Consider the following 15132-nt stretch of genomic DNA (forward strand, 5'->3'; position numbering starts at 1 on the left):
TGTCTGATTCGCGCGGCCTGCCCCGCGGCTACAGAAGGCGTGGCGCTGCAGAGAAGGGATTAACTAGCAAGCAGGGAGATAAGTGGCTGCGACACAGTGGAATCCCGCCAGCCAAGCCCGCACTGACCCCCAGGCTGAGTACGGGATTTCAGACGGGGAAGGAAGCGGTACAGTTCTATCCCCCACAAGGGAAACAAAACAATAGAGTGCCGGGGTTCCCAATAGCCACCCTCCACACCCAACAAACGGCAGTCCCAGAGTACAGTTTGAACTGCCGAGAACCATCACTCAGGGGAAATCTGGTCTAGCAGGAGAAACCAAGACTAGCAGGAGAAACTAGGGGACTAGAGACAAAGCCCTCGCGACTGGGCGGCTGTAAACTGCAGGCCCGCCGGTGACAGTTCACCCACTGCCCGCGTAACTGGGCGGTAGGAGAACGCCCGCCCGCTGGCGACTGATCACCTGCCCGCGGCCTGTGATACTGGGCGGCTGGAGACCGCCTGCCTGCCGCGACCGGGAGCTGAAACCAAACAGAGACAGTCCAGTCACACCCCCCCCATTAGGAAACCCCGGCAAGGAGACTGGGGCCCGTCATAGCAGAGTAGTGTCGTCACTGGAGCTCGGACGTGGGAATTCCTTCCCAGCGGAATCCACGTTAGCAGGCATAGTTTAACAACACAAAGGAGAGACATCAGAGTAATACAGAAACAAAACAAATCTATAGAAGAGAGCAGAAACACGACAATCAAATAGAGCTGGAAAGTAACGTGGACAACATGAGAAAACAAGGGAAAAAAGGATTACAAACAATGCAAGACAACTCAATTCTACAGGAGGACATAGAAACATCAGAAACAGGGATAGGGAAAGAACTCAAGGCATACCTAACTCGAATGGAAAGGAATATTAGAGAAGACATGAGACAGCAAGTCCAAGAAATAAAAGTATATTTTGAAAATGAATTAAACAAATTCAAATGGCAAAGAACGAGCTCTACCAGGAGATAGAGATCTTAAAAAAAAATCAAACAATAATTATAGAATTGCAGGAAACTATAAACCAAATTAAAAACTCAAACAAGAATATTACAAATAGACTTGATCAAGTAGAAGTCAAACATCAGATAATGAAGACAAGGTTTATCAACTTGAAAAGAATTATAGTCAACACAGAAAAGATGCTTAAATCCCACGAGCAATCTATTCAAGAGATATGGGATGTAATAAAAAAACCAAATTTGAGAGTCATAGGGATAGAAGAAGGCACAGAGATTCAAACCAAAGGAATGGACAGCATATTAAATGAAATAATTCTAGAAAACTTCCCAGAGATGAAAGATGGAATGGATTGCCAAATCCTGGAAGCCTACAGGACCCCAAACATTCAAAACCATAACAGACCAACTCCAAGACATATAATTATGAAGATAGCCAACGTACAGAACAAGGAGAAAATATTAAAAGCTACGAGAGAAAAGAGGCAGATTACATTCAGGGGTAAACCAATTAGGTTAACGACCGATTTCTCATCACAGACTTTGAAAGCGAGAAGATCCTGGAACAATGTATTTCAAACGCTGAAAAATAATGGATTCCAACCAAGAATACTGTATCCAGCAAAATTGAGCTTCAAATTTGACAATGAAATTAAAATCTTTCACGATAAACAAAAGCTAAAAGAAATCGCAGCAAGAAAACCAGCTCTGCAAAGCATTTTGAGCAAAACACTACAAGAAGAAGAATTGAAAAATAGTGCCCAAAACTAACAGCAGGAGGTATCTCAGTAAAGGGGGAGGAAAGTAACCAAAAAGTAAAACTAGCCAAACTAAAATAAATAAATAAAGAAGCATGACTGGAAGTACAAATCATATCTCAATTGTAACCTTAAATGTTAATGGCCTAAACTCACCAATCAAGAGACATAGGCTAGTAACCTGGATCAAAAAATAAATCCAACAATATGCTGCCTTCAGGAGACTCATATGATAGGAAAAGACATACACAGGCTGAAGGTAAAAGGTTGGGAAAAATCATACCACTCACATGGCCCTCGGAAGCAAGCAGGAGTGGCCATATTCATATCGAATAAAATCAACTTCAAACCTAAGTTAATCAAGAAGGATAAAGAAGGACACTATATACTATTAAAAGGAACCATCCACCAACAAGACATAACAATCATCAATTTGTATGCACCAAACAATGGAGCTGCAACGTTCATAAAACAAACTCTCCTCAAGTTCAAGAGTCAAATAGACCACAACACAATAATTATGGGTGACTTCAACACACCGCTCTCGCCATTAGACAGATCCTCTAGACAAAAACTGAATAAAGAAACTATAGAACTCAACAGCACAATCAATAACCTAGACTTAACCGACATATATAGAATATATCAACCATCATCAAGTGGATACACGTTCTTCTCAGCAGCACATGGATCCTACTCAAAGATAGACCATATATTATGCCATAAGGCAACTCTTAGTAAATATAAAGGCGTGGAGATTATACCATGCACCATATCTGATCATAATGGAATGAAATTGGAAATCAATGATAAAAGAAGGAAGGAAAAATCCTACATCACATGGAAAATGAACAATATGTTATTGAATGATCAATGGGTTATAGAAGACATAAAGGAGGAGACGAAAAAATTCTTAGAGTCAAAGGATAATACAGACACAACATACCGGAATCTATGGGACACAATGAAAGCAGTTTTAAGAGGGAAATTCATTTCTTGGAGTTCTTACCTCAAAAAAAGAAAAAAAAACAACAAATAAATGAACTCACACAACACCTCAAAAACCTAGAAAAGGAAGAGCAAAACAACAGCAAATGTAGTAGAAGACAAGAAATAATTAAAATTAGAGGAGAAATCAACGAAATTGAAACAAAAGAAACCATTGAAAAAATTGATAAAACTAAAAGTTGGTTCTTTGAAAAAATAAATAAGATAGACAAGCCCTTAGCCATGCTAACGAAAAGAAGAAGAGAGAGAACTCAAATTACTAACATACGGGATGAAAAAGGCAATATCACAACAGACACTACAGAAATACAGAAGATAATTAGAAAGTATTTTGAAACCCTATATTCCAATAAAATAGAAGATAGTGAAGATATCGATAAATTTCTTAAGGCATATGATTTGCCCAGATTGAGACAGGAAGACACACACAATTTAAACAGACCAATAACAAAGGAAGAAATAGAAGAAGCCATCAAAAGACTACCAACCAAGAAAAGCCCTGGACCGGATGGGTATACAGCGGAGTTCTACAAAACCTTCAAAGAAGAATTAATACCAATACTTTTCAAGCTATTTCAAGAAATAGAAAAAGAAGGAGCTCTTCCAAATTCATTCTATGAGGCCAACATCACTTTGATCCCAAAACCAGACAAAGACACTTCAAAGAAAGAAAACTACAGACCAATATCTCTAATGAACTTGGATGCAAAAATTCTCAATAAAATTCTGGCAAATCGAATACAAAAACATATCAGAAAACTTGTGCACCATGATCAAGTAGGATTCATTCCTGGGATGCAAGGCTGGTTCAATATATGGAAATCAATAAATGCTATTCACCACATCAATAGACTTAAAGACAAGAACCATATGATCATCTCGATGGATGCAGAAAAAGCATTTGACAAAGTACAGCATCCCTTTATGTTCAAAACACTAGAAAAACTAGGGATAACAGGAACTTACCTCAACATTGTAAAAGCTATATATGCTAAACCTCAGGCTAGCAGCATCCGAAAAGGAGAAAAACTGAAGGCATTCCCTCTAAAATCTGGAACAAGACAGGGATGCCCTCTATCACCACTTCTATTCAATTTAGTTCTTGAAGTACTAGCCAGAGCAATTAGACAGACAAAAGAAATTAAAGGCATAAAAATAGGAAAAGAAGAAATTAAATTATCGCTATTTGCGGATGACATGATAATATACTTGACAGACCCAAAAGAGTCTACAAAGAAGCTGCTAGAGTTAATAAATGAATTCAGCAAAGTGGCAGGTTATAAAATCAACACGCATAAATCAAAGGCATTCCTGTATATCAGCAACAAAACCTCTGAAATGGAAATAAGGAAAACCACTCCATTCACAATAAGATACTTGGGAATCAACCTAACAAAAGAGGTGAAAGATTTATACAATGAAAACTACAGAACCCTAAAGAGAGAGATAGAAGATCTCAGAAGATGGAAAAATGTACCCTGTTCATGGATAGGCAGAACTAACATCATCAAAATGGCGATATTACCCAAAGTTCTCTACAGGTTTAATGCGATGCCAATCAAAATCCCAATGGCATTTCTTGTAGAAATAGATAAAGCAATCATGAAATTCATATGGAAAAACAAAAGACCCAGAATAGCAAAAGCAATTCTAAGCAGGAAGTGTGAATCTGGAGGTATAGCGATACCAGAGGTCAAACTGTACTACAAAGCAATAGTAACAAAAACAGCATGGTCCTGGTACCAAAACAGGCAGGTGGACCAATGGTACAGAATAGAGGACACAGAGACTAATCCACAAAGTTACAACTATCTTATATTTGATAAAGGGGCTAAAAGCATGCAATGGAGGAAGGATAGCATCTTCAACAAATGGTGCTGGGAAAATTGGAAATCCATATGCAACAAAATGAAATTGAATCCCTTTCTCTCGCCATCCACAAAAATTAACTCAAAATGGATCAGGGAGCTAGATATCAAATCAGAGACACTGCGTCTGATAGAAGAAAAAGTTGGCTACGATCTACATATTGTGGGGTCGGGCTCCAAATTCCTTAATAGGAAACCCACAGCCCAAGAGTTAATAACAAGAATAAACAAATGGGACTTACTTAAACTAAAAAGTTTTTTCTCAGCAAGAGAAACAATAAAAGAGGTAAATAGAGAGCCTACATCCTGGGAACAAATTTTTACCCCCCACACCTCAGATAGAGCCCTAATATCCAGAATGTACAAAGAACTCAAAAAATTAAACAATAAGATAACAAATATCCCAATCAACAAATGGGCCAAGGACCTGAACAGACACTTCCCAGAGGAGGACATACAATCAATCAACAAGTACATGAAAAAATGCTCACCATCTCTAGCAATCAGAGAAATGCAAATCAAAACCACCCTAAGATACCATCTCACTCCAGTAAGATTGGCAGCCATTATGAAGTCAAACAACAATAAGTGTTGGCGGGGATGTGGGGAAAAGGGTACACTTGTACACTGCTGGTGGGGCTGCAAAATGGTGAGGCCAATTTGGAAAGCAGTATGGAGATTCCTGGGAAAGTTGGGAATGGATCCACCATTTGACCCAGCTATCGCACTTCTCGGACTATTCCCTGAGGACCTTAAAAGAGCGCACTATAGGGATACGGCTGCATCAATGATTATAGCGGCACAATTCACAATAGCTAGACTGTGGAACCAACCTAGATGCCCCTCAATAGATGAATGGATAAAAAAAAATGTGGCATCTATACACAATGGAGTATTATGCAGCACTAAGAAATGACAAAATCATAGAATTTGCAGGGAAATGGATGGCATTAGAGCAGATTATGCTAACCGAAGCTAGCCAAGCCCTAAAAAACAAATGCCAAATGTCTGCTTTGATATAAAGAGAGCAACTAAGAACAGAACAGGAAGGAAGAGCATGAGGAAAAGACTACAGTAAACAAAGACGAATGGGGGGAGAGAAACGGAGAGAGAAGGGAAAGCATATGGAAATGGTAGGAGACCTTCAATGATACATAAAATTATAAGAGGTCATGAGGGGCAAGGGGGAGGGAAAAAAAGGGAGAGAATTGAACAACAGCAGGGGAGGTAGAGAGGGAAGATGGGAGGGGAGGGGAGGGGAGGGGGGATAGTAGGGGATAGGAAAGGTAGCAGAATACAACAGTCACTAATATGGCATTATGTAAAAATGTGAATATGTAACAGATGTGATTCTGCAATCTGTATTTGGGGTGAAAATGGGAGTTCAAAACACAATTTGAGTCAAATGTATGAAAGATGATATATCATGAGCTATGTAATGCTTTAAATAATCAATAAAAAAAAAGAAGATAAGTGATTTTAGGGGGAAAACTAGTATGTACAGAATTCAACATATTTTGGTTCTCTCCCATCTAAAATTAAGTTTAGGAAATCAAACTGGTAGAATAAGTTAAAGGATACAGCCAACTCTCTACTTTCACAAATATACTAGTCATATTTTTGTATCATGTCTAGATATTTTCCTCAAATATTCTTCTATTTAGAAGGGTCTAATACACAAGGTATATAGACTACTGGATAGTAAATTATAACCACTTACTTACTTACTTTGACTAAATTTCATTTTTATTTATTTAATGGATCAAAGGGATTTCCTTACCAACAAGGTTATTGATTTAGAAAACATTCAAAGACAACTACAACCAAATGAATTTGTTTTTCATTTTTAGGGTCCTGAGCCCTTTCCCTCCTCCTCAGCACCCCTCCATTGTTGCTCATGCTTCACACACTCTAGTTCAGGGAGACACATAGAAGAATAATCAATCTCATCTGCTAAGAAAGAAGAGAGGAGAAAGAAGTTAAGGAAACATTCATCTTGAACTAAGTGATGTGTGAAGGTAATGAAGAACAAACATTTTCTTAACCATCAACCAGTGACCTGAGAGTTGCAACAGAAATTTATCACCAGTTTTAATATTTTAAAAAGAGAATTTTATAACTTTGCAATTCTACTGCAAAATCTCCAGATTATATGTGTGGTTGCCTTCTATTTATTTTAATGGGGCTTGTTTATGTCCAGATACCTTTAGGGTTCTAATCCACAAATTATTCCAACTCTAATACTTCTGATTTAAAAGTGATTTTAGGTTAATTAGGAATTGGAGGTCTTAGATCAGGGAAAGCCTCCAGGTCCTTATACTTGCTGTTCTCTTTGCTTGAACTCGCATTCCTTACTTTCTGCACCTTTTCACCTAGTTAAATTCTACCCACCGTTAGATCTCGGCTTAAATATAACTTCATCTAGGAGGCTTTTCCTAACCTCTGGTATCAGATTGGGTTACCCTGTTGACTCATCCCATGTATCCTGTGTTTTCCTACCATTATGCTTATTGCATTTTCTTGTGATTATTTGCTTAACTGAGTTGCCAGCTAGACTGTATGCTCTGTGACAGCAGGAACAGTGTCTATTTCATAACCAGCTTAATAAATATTTGTTGAATGAATAAAGTAAAAATAAAATATTAAAGAAAATTATAAAAACTTAAATAGAGCTTGTGAACTCAAGAGGAGAATAAAAGCATTTTTACCTGAGCATTCGGTGGAGTTTGTGAGGTGTCATTCCACATCCATCATCAGTAAAGGTCAAACAAGATTTATTCTTGACCTCCTCAACATCTATAAAGACCGTCCTGGCAGATACATCTGGATCTACAGCATTATCTGAAAAAGGTAGAAATCTGTGATCTTAGATCCCCTTTTCCAATAGTGTATCAAAATTTCTAATTTAGTGTCCCCACTACATGGAAAACTGTCCTACAGTACCCTCATATGGATGTCTCAGAAGTTAAACAGGGGACATTAATATAATATACCTGAGTTATAGATAAAAACACATGTGATGCCAGTTTGAGTTATAAAGCTGATCCCCTCCCCCTCCCCCTCCCCCTCCTCCTCCTCCTTCTTCTTCTTCTTGCACTAGGGACTTAACCTAGGGGTGCTTAACCACCAAGACAGGATCTTGCTAAATTGCTCATGTCTCAGCCTCTTGAGTTGCTGGAATTACAGGCATGTGCCACATGCCCAGCTGATTTCTAGATTTCATGGTTGATCTGTAGTCTGCCTTTCTCCCTATTAACTTCAGGGTATAAAAGAAAAGTAACTACTCCAATTTTATTCTGATTTCACTGTATTATTTCCTGTCTTTTAGCTACTTTACTGCTTATGAATGCATACAGTAAAGGTTGGCTACAGGGAAAAACTGAACCAACAATTTGGTAAAAATAAATACATATCACACATACTACAGTTTATATATGACAATTTTATTTTCTACTTTTTAAAATATTACTTCATGTGTTAAAGAATATAGATATTATCACCATCCCTGTTTATAGTACAAGTGCTACTGAAAGAATTACAGGTTAAAATCCTGCCTAAATCCCAGTGATGGTAGCAAGCATGCTTAGAGCAAAAAAGCAATTTGGCTGCCTTTCTCTATACTAGTCTTCAAGGTGAGGCTGTCTATTCTCTCATGAAAGGGAGAGCACCAAAAAAAAATTGGAAAAACAGGGCTAGGGTTGTAGCTCGGTTGGTAGAGTGTTTGCCTTGCATGTGTGAGGCACTGGGTTCGATACTCGGCACCACATAAAAATAAATAAAATAAAGGTGTTGTGTCCAACTACAACTAAAAAAAGTGGAAAATGTACATATAAAGTTCAACAATTTGTCCTGAGTTACATCTTTATGATGAGTTAATTATTTAAAACTCCAAAGACATCAAATTTATCCATATTCTAAAATATGCACCATGTCCCCACTCCAGAGGGTGCTATTGTCTAGTTGCCACATTTATTTTTCTTTTCTTTACTTTTCTTTTTTTTGTCACAAGTACCAGTCCAGTTTCTACTATTGTCAGCTTGGGGATATAGCTCATTTGGAAGAGTGCTTGCCTTGCATGCATAAGGCCCTGGATTCAATCTCCAGCACCATCAAAAAAAAAAAATAGTATCTACTATTGTCAATCACTGATATAAGTGGCTCAATACAAGGACAGTCTGTAAAATCTGTTGGATAGTGCTATTGTTTAGATATAGTTCGTCTCCCAAAATTTCATATGCTGGAAGCTTGGTCCCCATTGTGGTGGTGTTAAAGTGGTGGAACCTTTAAGAGGAGGGGCCTAGTGCAAGGTAATTGTGTCATTGGGGATGCTATCCTTGGAAGGGATTCATGCTGTCAGGTCTGACAGAACTGGATTAGCTCCTGCTAGTGTAGGTTGTTTTAAAGTGAGGTTACCCCACATGCTTGGCCTCTTCTGCACATGGCTAGTTCCCTTTTGGCTTCTCCACCATGTTGTGATGTAGCCTGAGGACCCTTGCCAGGATGCCAACACCATGCCATTTGAACCTTTTAGCCAGTGGAATTATGAATCAAATAAACATCTTTATTGACAAACACCCAGCCTTGGGTATTTTGTTATAGCAACATGAAATGGACTAGTACAGATAAAGCCCTTAATCATTCCTATCTCTACTAGCTCTTCTTTAAGCAAGATAAAGATCTTTCCTTCAAACCACTTCCTTTGCCCTGACATCTTATATTGCTTTACTGATGATACAAGGCTGCACTCAGAGAGTCAGATAGGGTCTTGGTTGTATACTTTCCCATTATCACTGATAAATCATATTTCTCCACTGGGAGCATCTCTTATAATCAAGAAAATTATTCCACATATTCCAAATTTTATAATACTATTGAAAGTATCAGTTACAATCACTTTGATTATGGAATGTCCTCCAAATAAAAGAAGACATAGATTAATTTCAAAAACTACAATAGTATTTCCAGAGTCACTGATAAAATTTTCACTGACTGAAAACATCTGAACAGCAGTAAGTCATCATCAATAATCCCAAAAGTTGGTTAAGAGGTCTGATACAGTCGATTTTTAAAGCCCAGGTAGCACCTAAATTCCATATAATGTGGCTAACATCAAGCAAGAGTTACAAGTTGGCATGCAATGGAACCTTTCTCAGAAATATTGTTCTTTACTTTTAAGAGGCAGCAGTATTTTTTTCTTTAACTGACAGAAGGATTCAGCCCTGCATAGTTGCATAGCTGCCTACATTCTTTAAAGAAATTTTACTTGGCATGCAGGCTCTTATCAGTCACTCCTATTGATGGATAGCCAAAGACACTGAGACTGATAACTTGTTGACCAACCAGATGTCATTTACACATAGAAAACTTCAGACATTGTGAAATTATTTTCTAACAGTTTATATTTACAATTCAAACCTATAGCATATGGATCCAATTACACATTTTTACAACAGTGTATTGAATAAACAGGGTCTCTAGAAAAATCATGTCAGCCTCTTTTTTCCCCTCTACTGTAAGTTTTTTTGTTTTGTTTTGTTTTGGTTTTTCTACTGGAAATTGAACCCAAGGGCACTTTACCACTGAGTTACATACCCATCCCTTTTTATATTTTGTTTTGAAACAGGGTCTCACTAAATTCTTGAGGCTAGCCTCAAACTTGCCATCCTCCTGCCTCGGCCTCCCAAGTTGCTGCGATTACGGGCATGCAGAACCACGCCTAGCTCTCTACTGTAAAATTTTCCCAAATTTTACTAGGTTTTTCAATAGGAATATACCAAAGAATTTTAACATAGGCACTTAAAGAGTTCACGGTAGCTGCTAAGTGCAGGTAGACATTTTACCTCCTTAGTTGGAAACTTGTGGAATATGGGGGGGGGGGAGGGAGAACATGAGAGGCCAGGGTCAGTTGGAGCAACAGGGAAAGTGTGATCAATGGGTGGCCACCCACAAGCACAGTTTTGCACTTACTTTCCATTTTATGTGGCCTTTTGCTTGGCTTCAACAAATAAAATTATAATAACAAGGCTGGGCTCAACAGATGAACTTATACTAATAAGGCACAAGCTAGCAACTGGTTTCAATTCTATTTCTTGCTGCTTAACCTTCTAAAAACTGTTCAACATGTAGCATATGCTATCAAATTCCAGGAGAGCTATCTTCTCCCACGGCCCAGCCCACTTAGCCTATGAACAGGTAGGATAATGAGAGATCCCTTACTTCTTTTTCCTCAACTAATACTTAGGTAAAAAGAGATGCACTATCAGATCCTGGAGTGTCTTTATCCCCTATCCTGGCTGCACAACCCTATCTGCTTCCAGATTCCATGGAGTCTCACCTGGCCTGTGTTATCTCTTATAAGGAAAATCCTATTGACATTCCCCCTTCATGCACCCCTTCGGCAATAGCATGAGGATCATGAGGAATCTATCTTACACCCTAATGTGGTCCACTCAATCATTTGTCTTCTAAAAAGGCATTGCAACTGAAGCCTCATGACTCACCAGAACCTGGAAGGCAATGAAAAACTGTTCAATGATAGTCCCTCAGGAGAGAGAAGATGGTGGGTAAGAGATAGCTTTAAGGTAGCACTTCACATGCCTGCTATCCTTTCCTGTTCAGGTACATGTAAGGTCACCAGGGCAGGGTTGTTGCTCTACAGACATTCTGCAAATAGGTAAAATTTTCTTGCCTGAAAGTAACATCATTACCTTCTGTCACAAGCCTATTCTTTATCTCTCTCTCTCTCTCTCTCTCTCTCTCTCTCTCTCTCTCTCTCTCTCACACACACACACACACACACAAACACACACACACAGAGAGAGAGAGAGAGAGAGATGGAGGGAAGAAAGGAGGGGAGAGAGAAAGAAAGAGACAGAGAGATTAAGAGAGAGGGAATATCGGCATTCAAATGACCACAAATTTGAAACTCAAAAGTAATTTTTTTGGGCTGGGGCAGTAGCTCATGCCAGGCAGTGGTAAAACATTCCCTATCATGCTCAAGACCCTTAGTTCAATTCCTAGCATAGCAAAAACAAAAATCATTTTTAAAATCTCTCCCTCTTGATGCTCAACACAACCCTAGATTCTCTTATATCTTGCTTTTTCTATTCCCATTGTCCTTTTATTTGCAGAGTTTGATCCCTCTCATCTGAATTATTGAAACAGCTTCCCGACTTGTCTTTCAAATCCATCTCTCTCTTCTTTAATACATCTTATATGCTGCTGCAACGTTAACTTTCTTGAAGCACAACTCTGATCATGACATTATTCTGGTCAAAAAACTTCAGATGAACAGGCCAAATACCAGAGCCTTCAGGTCTGAATCCTGGTCCCAGTTCACATTTCTATCCTCACTTGCTACTTGGTACTTGGAGTAAAAAGACCTGTGTTTGAGTCCTGGATTTGCCACTTACTAGACATGAAACCTTTGAAAAGTAAATTAATTCTCTGATTTTCTGTTTCTTCACCTGCAGGATGAAAAAAATTAATATTGCTTACCTCAAAGGGTGAAGTTAAGAAGGTATTTGTGAAAGCTCTTTGTAAACACTCTAGGGACCTATAGTTTTTACTATACATGAACTCCATGCTCTAATTAAATGCAACAACTCAATATTCTTCATGCTTTTGTTCATCCAGTTGTTTATTTTGCCTGGAATGCCCTCCATGTTACCATTTCCATATGTCCCAATCCTTCAAATCTCAGCTCAAATGTCACCTCCTCCACAAAGCCTTTCCTAACTCTCCTCTTCCTGATAAGCTGGAAGTCATTTCTCCTTCCTCTGAACTCCCACAGCACTTGTGCGTATCTTTGTTGATATATTATTTTCTATGTTGTTGTACAAAGATTAAGCCTGCAGTATATTTCTTATCTTCCCTATTTGAAGGGTGAATCTGTATTGTTCATTTCTGTACCTATCACAGTGGTCTTATACACAATAGATGCTTATACACAATATATGATTCACTAGCAAATTAATGCATAATAGAATTAACTACTGAAGGAAAACCGAAAATGAAAACTTTAGACAAGCCATTAATATTTTGATCTCCCTATTCTCTATTTTCAAAAACATTTGTTACTTACTTTTAAAATATGTTTTTATATATCTGGAAGCATGCATATATGTGTGTATAATATTCATACATATCCACACCCATGTTAGACATCTTAGGCCAAGATATGGTTCTTTAGGTTAATGCTTAAGACAATAATTGAAAACTCATTAAGTCACCTTTAAAATACAGTACACACAATACAACACAGGTACAACACGGTGCAACTGTGAAAGAACATGACATTTCTCACATTTCTCCCACCTCCCACTATGTTAATTGTTAATTTTACCTTTTTTGTTTTGTTTTAGTAAGTTACATGCATACAAATCTTATTCCATGCTACAGCCATTCACTGGAGGCATAGTGTAAAACCTAAAGGATACAGGCCCTGTTATCTAGGATTCCAAATGTGTCAATGCCACTTTTTTCCTCTGAATATTCTAATAAAGTCATATTTTATACACACACACACACACACACACATATATATATATATATATATATATATATATGGAGATAGAGAACGTGCATGTAAGTATTCAGTGTTGTAGTCAAATTAATCATAAAAATTTTCCATCATCTTCCAAATAACTCTCCTGACACTTCTCCTGCGGCCCACCAACTTCTAGATCAAGACATCTTTCATGGCATAGCCACAGTAAGAGCTTAAATGAGGACTAGTGCTCATTCACAGAGCTTTGAAATCATGTTTGATTTTGTCCTGTGTTACCTAGCCCCATAAATTTCTCAAACTTCTTTCAGTTTTTGAAGTGTTTATAATGTACTCTGTATGCAGTTGCATTTTATGCAGGACTGCTTTTCTTCTTTGCCTTCCACACAGTATTTAGCATACTACTGCAAAAGCTGATGTACTTGGCTTCAAGGGATCAACTGAAAACGCTTTAAAAGCAAACACCGGTGGAGCGAGAGGTTAAGTCCTCAATATTCATTCCAGCGGTGTGAGGGCGCTCGTGGACCATGGACCCAGCCCTCTTGCAGCCTCAGGGAGCCAAATGCACTCGTGTCATCTCTTAAGAGATGTCCCATCATTCCTAGACTTTCTAAGCCCAAAAGTTAAAGAATTCTGTTTTCCAGACCTTTCCTAATGACCCTACCAACTCCTGTACCAGGCCCCTTTGCTAACTTGGAGCCCTCCGTGGGTCGCCAGGCGCTGTTGAGCCCAGCTGCCTTGGGGCCCGATATTTTTATGTATCTCCTTTTGATTATTAACTAAGCTACCCTAAAGTGCCTGGAACATCACGAACCAAAGAGAAAAACCACACGTGAGTCCTGACTCTTTGGATACACCTCGTTTCCTCGGCTTTTGCTTTATTCACGCAACCTCGTCCCCGGTGAGGGAGCCACCCTCCTCCGCCAGCGGAGCCGGGGCCGTCCAGAGGCCCCCACCCCAGCCCCGGCCCACCCCGTGCAGCTCCGCGCATTCCTCTCGAGTCCGCAGCACCACGCTGGCACCACTGCCTCCTCGGGCTATCGCGGCCAGGCCCGCCCTCGCCACTCACCTAGCAGCTCCGCGATGGCACTGAAGGGTCGCGTGTGGCTGCTGGAGTTGCTCTGTAGGTAGCGGGGGCTCATCTGGGGGCGAGAGAAGGTCCCGTCCCGCGTGAGGCCTCGGCCCGCCAGGCCCTCCCCGCGCGCCCCCCTCAGCCCTGGGGCCCGCGCACGCGTCCGCCCCCTCGGGCCCCTGACCTACCGTGCTCAGGCGGATCCCGAAGGCCTGCGGGCCACTGCCCTGCCGGGCCAGCCCGCCGACTGGCGCGCCAGGGCCCGCGGGGGCCCCTCGGTACAGGAGCATTTTTTTGGCCGCCACGATATTCGTTTGCTGCCGCCGGACTCCTCGCCCCGGCCGTCCCGGACTAGCCCTCACTCACTCCCAGTCGCAGCTGGCGGCGGCCGTCCGGGACTGGCTCTCCTCCGCTCCCAACTCGCAGCTGGCGGAGGCGGGGCGCACTCCAGCCACCTGTCCCCAGCGGGAGGGGTGAGGCCGGCTGAGCCGAGCCACGGCCCCGCCCTGTCAGCACCTCTACCGATCCACGGACTGCCAGAGCTGCCTCAGGGCCGTACAGAAATATGGCGACCTCCTGACAGCCGCTCCTTGATCCCCGCCCCTAATTAATTCTTGGCGTTTGCCATAGGCCAGGCAGCCGAGCGGGAAAGCGCGAGGTGGGGGTGGGGGTGGGGGGGGGATGGCGCGTGAGGAGGGGCGGGAATGAGTCTAGAGGAGGGAAGAGCGTGCATGGGATTTCTGGAACCGAGTCCCTCTAAGGCTGAATGACTAACGGGCAGGATAAGACAAGTTTTTCAAGTTCTAAAGAGTACAGTTTTGCTATAACTGGGAAGATAGGAGGCTTGCGTGAAGGGAAAGCATTTGGACTAGCTACCTCAAATGCCTCTGGAAGTGCCCAGAACTTTCTAGAATATGATTGGCAAA

General features: G+C 40.6%; 1 protein-coding gene across 1 annotated transcript in view; it reads right to left on the reverse strand.

Annotated features, from left to right (window-relative positions):
• Positions 1–14799, reverse strand: part of MORC4 (MORC family CW-type zinc finger 4) — a 61525-nt gene extending 46726 nt beyond the window's left edge. The window contains exons 1-3 of the mRNA XM_081277856.1: positions 14395–14799; positions 14204–14276; positions 7337–7469 (exon numbers count right to left, since the gene is read on the reverse strand). Coding sequence (XP_081133982.1) covers positions 7337–7469; positions 14204–14276; positions 14395–14496 — 308 coding nt within the window. The 5' untranslated portion in view covers positions 14497–14799. The remainder of the gene's footprint in view (positions 1–7336; positions 7470–14203; positions 14277–14394) is intronic.
• Positions 14800–15132: the final 333 nt, after the last annotated feature.

The sequence above is a fragment of the Spermophilus citellus genome (genome assembly GCF_964194105.1).
Source record: "Spermophilus citellus genome assembly, chromosome: X".
Taxonomy (NCBI): Eukaryota; Metazoa; Chordata; class Mammalia; order Rodentia; family Sciuridae; genus Spermophilus; species Spermophilus citellus.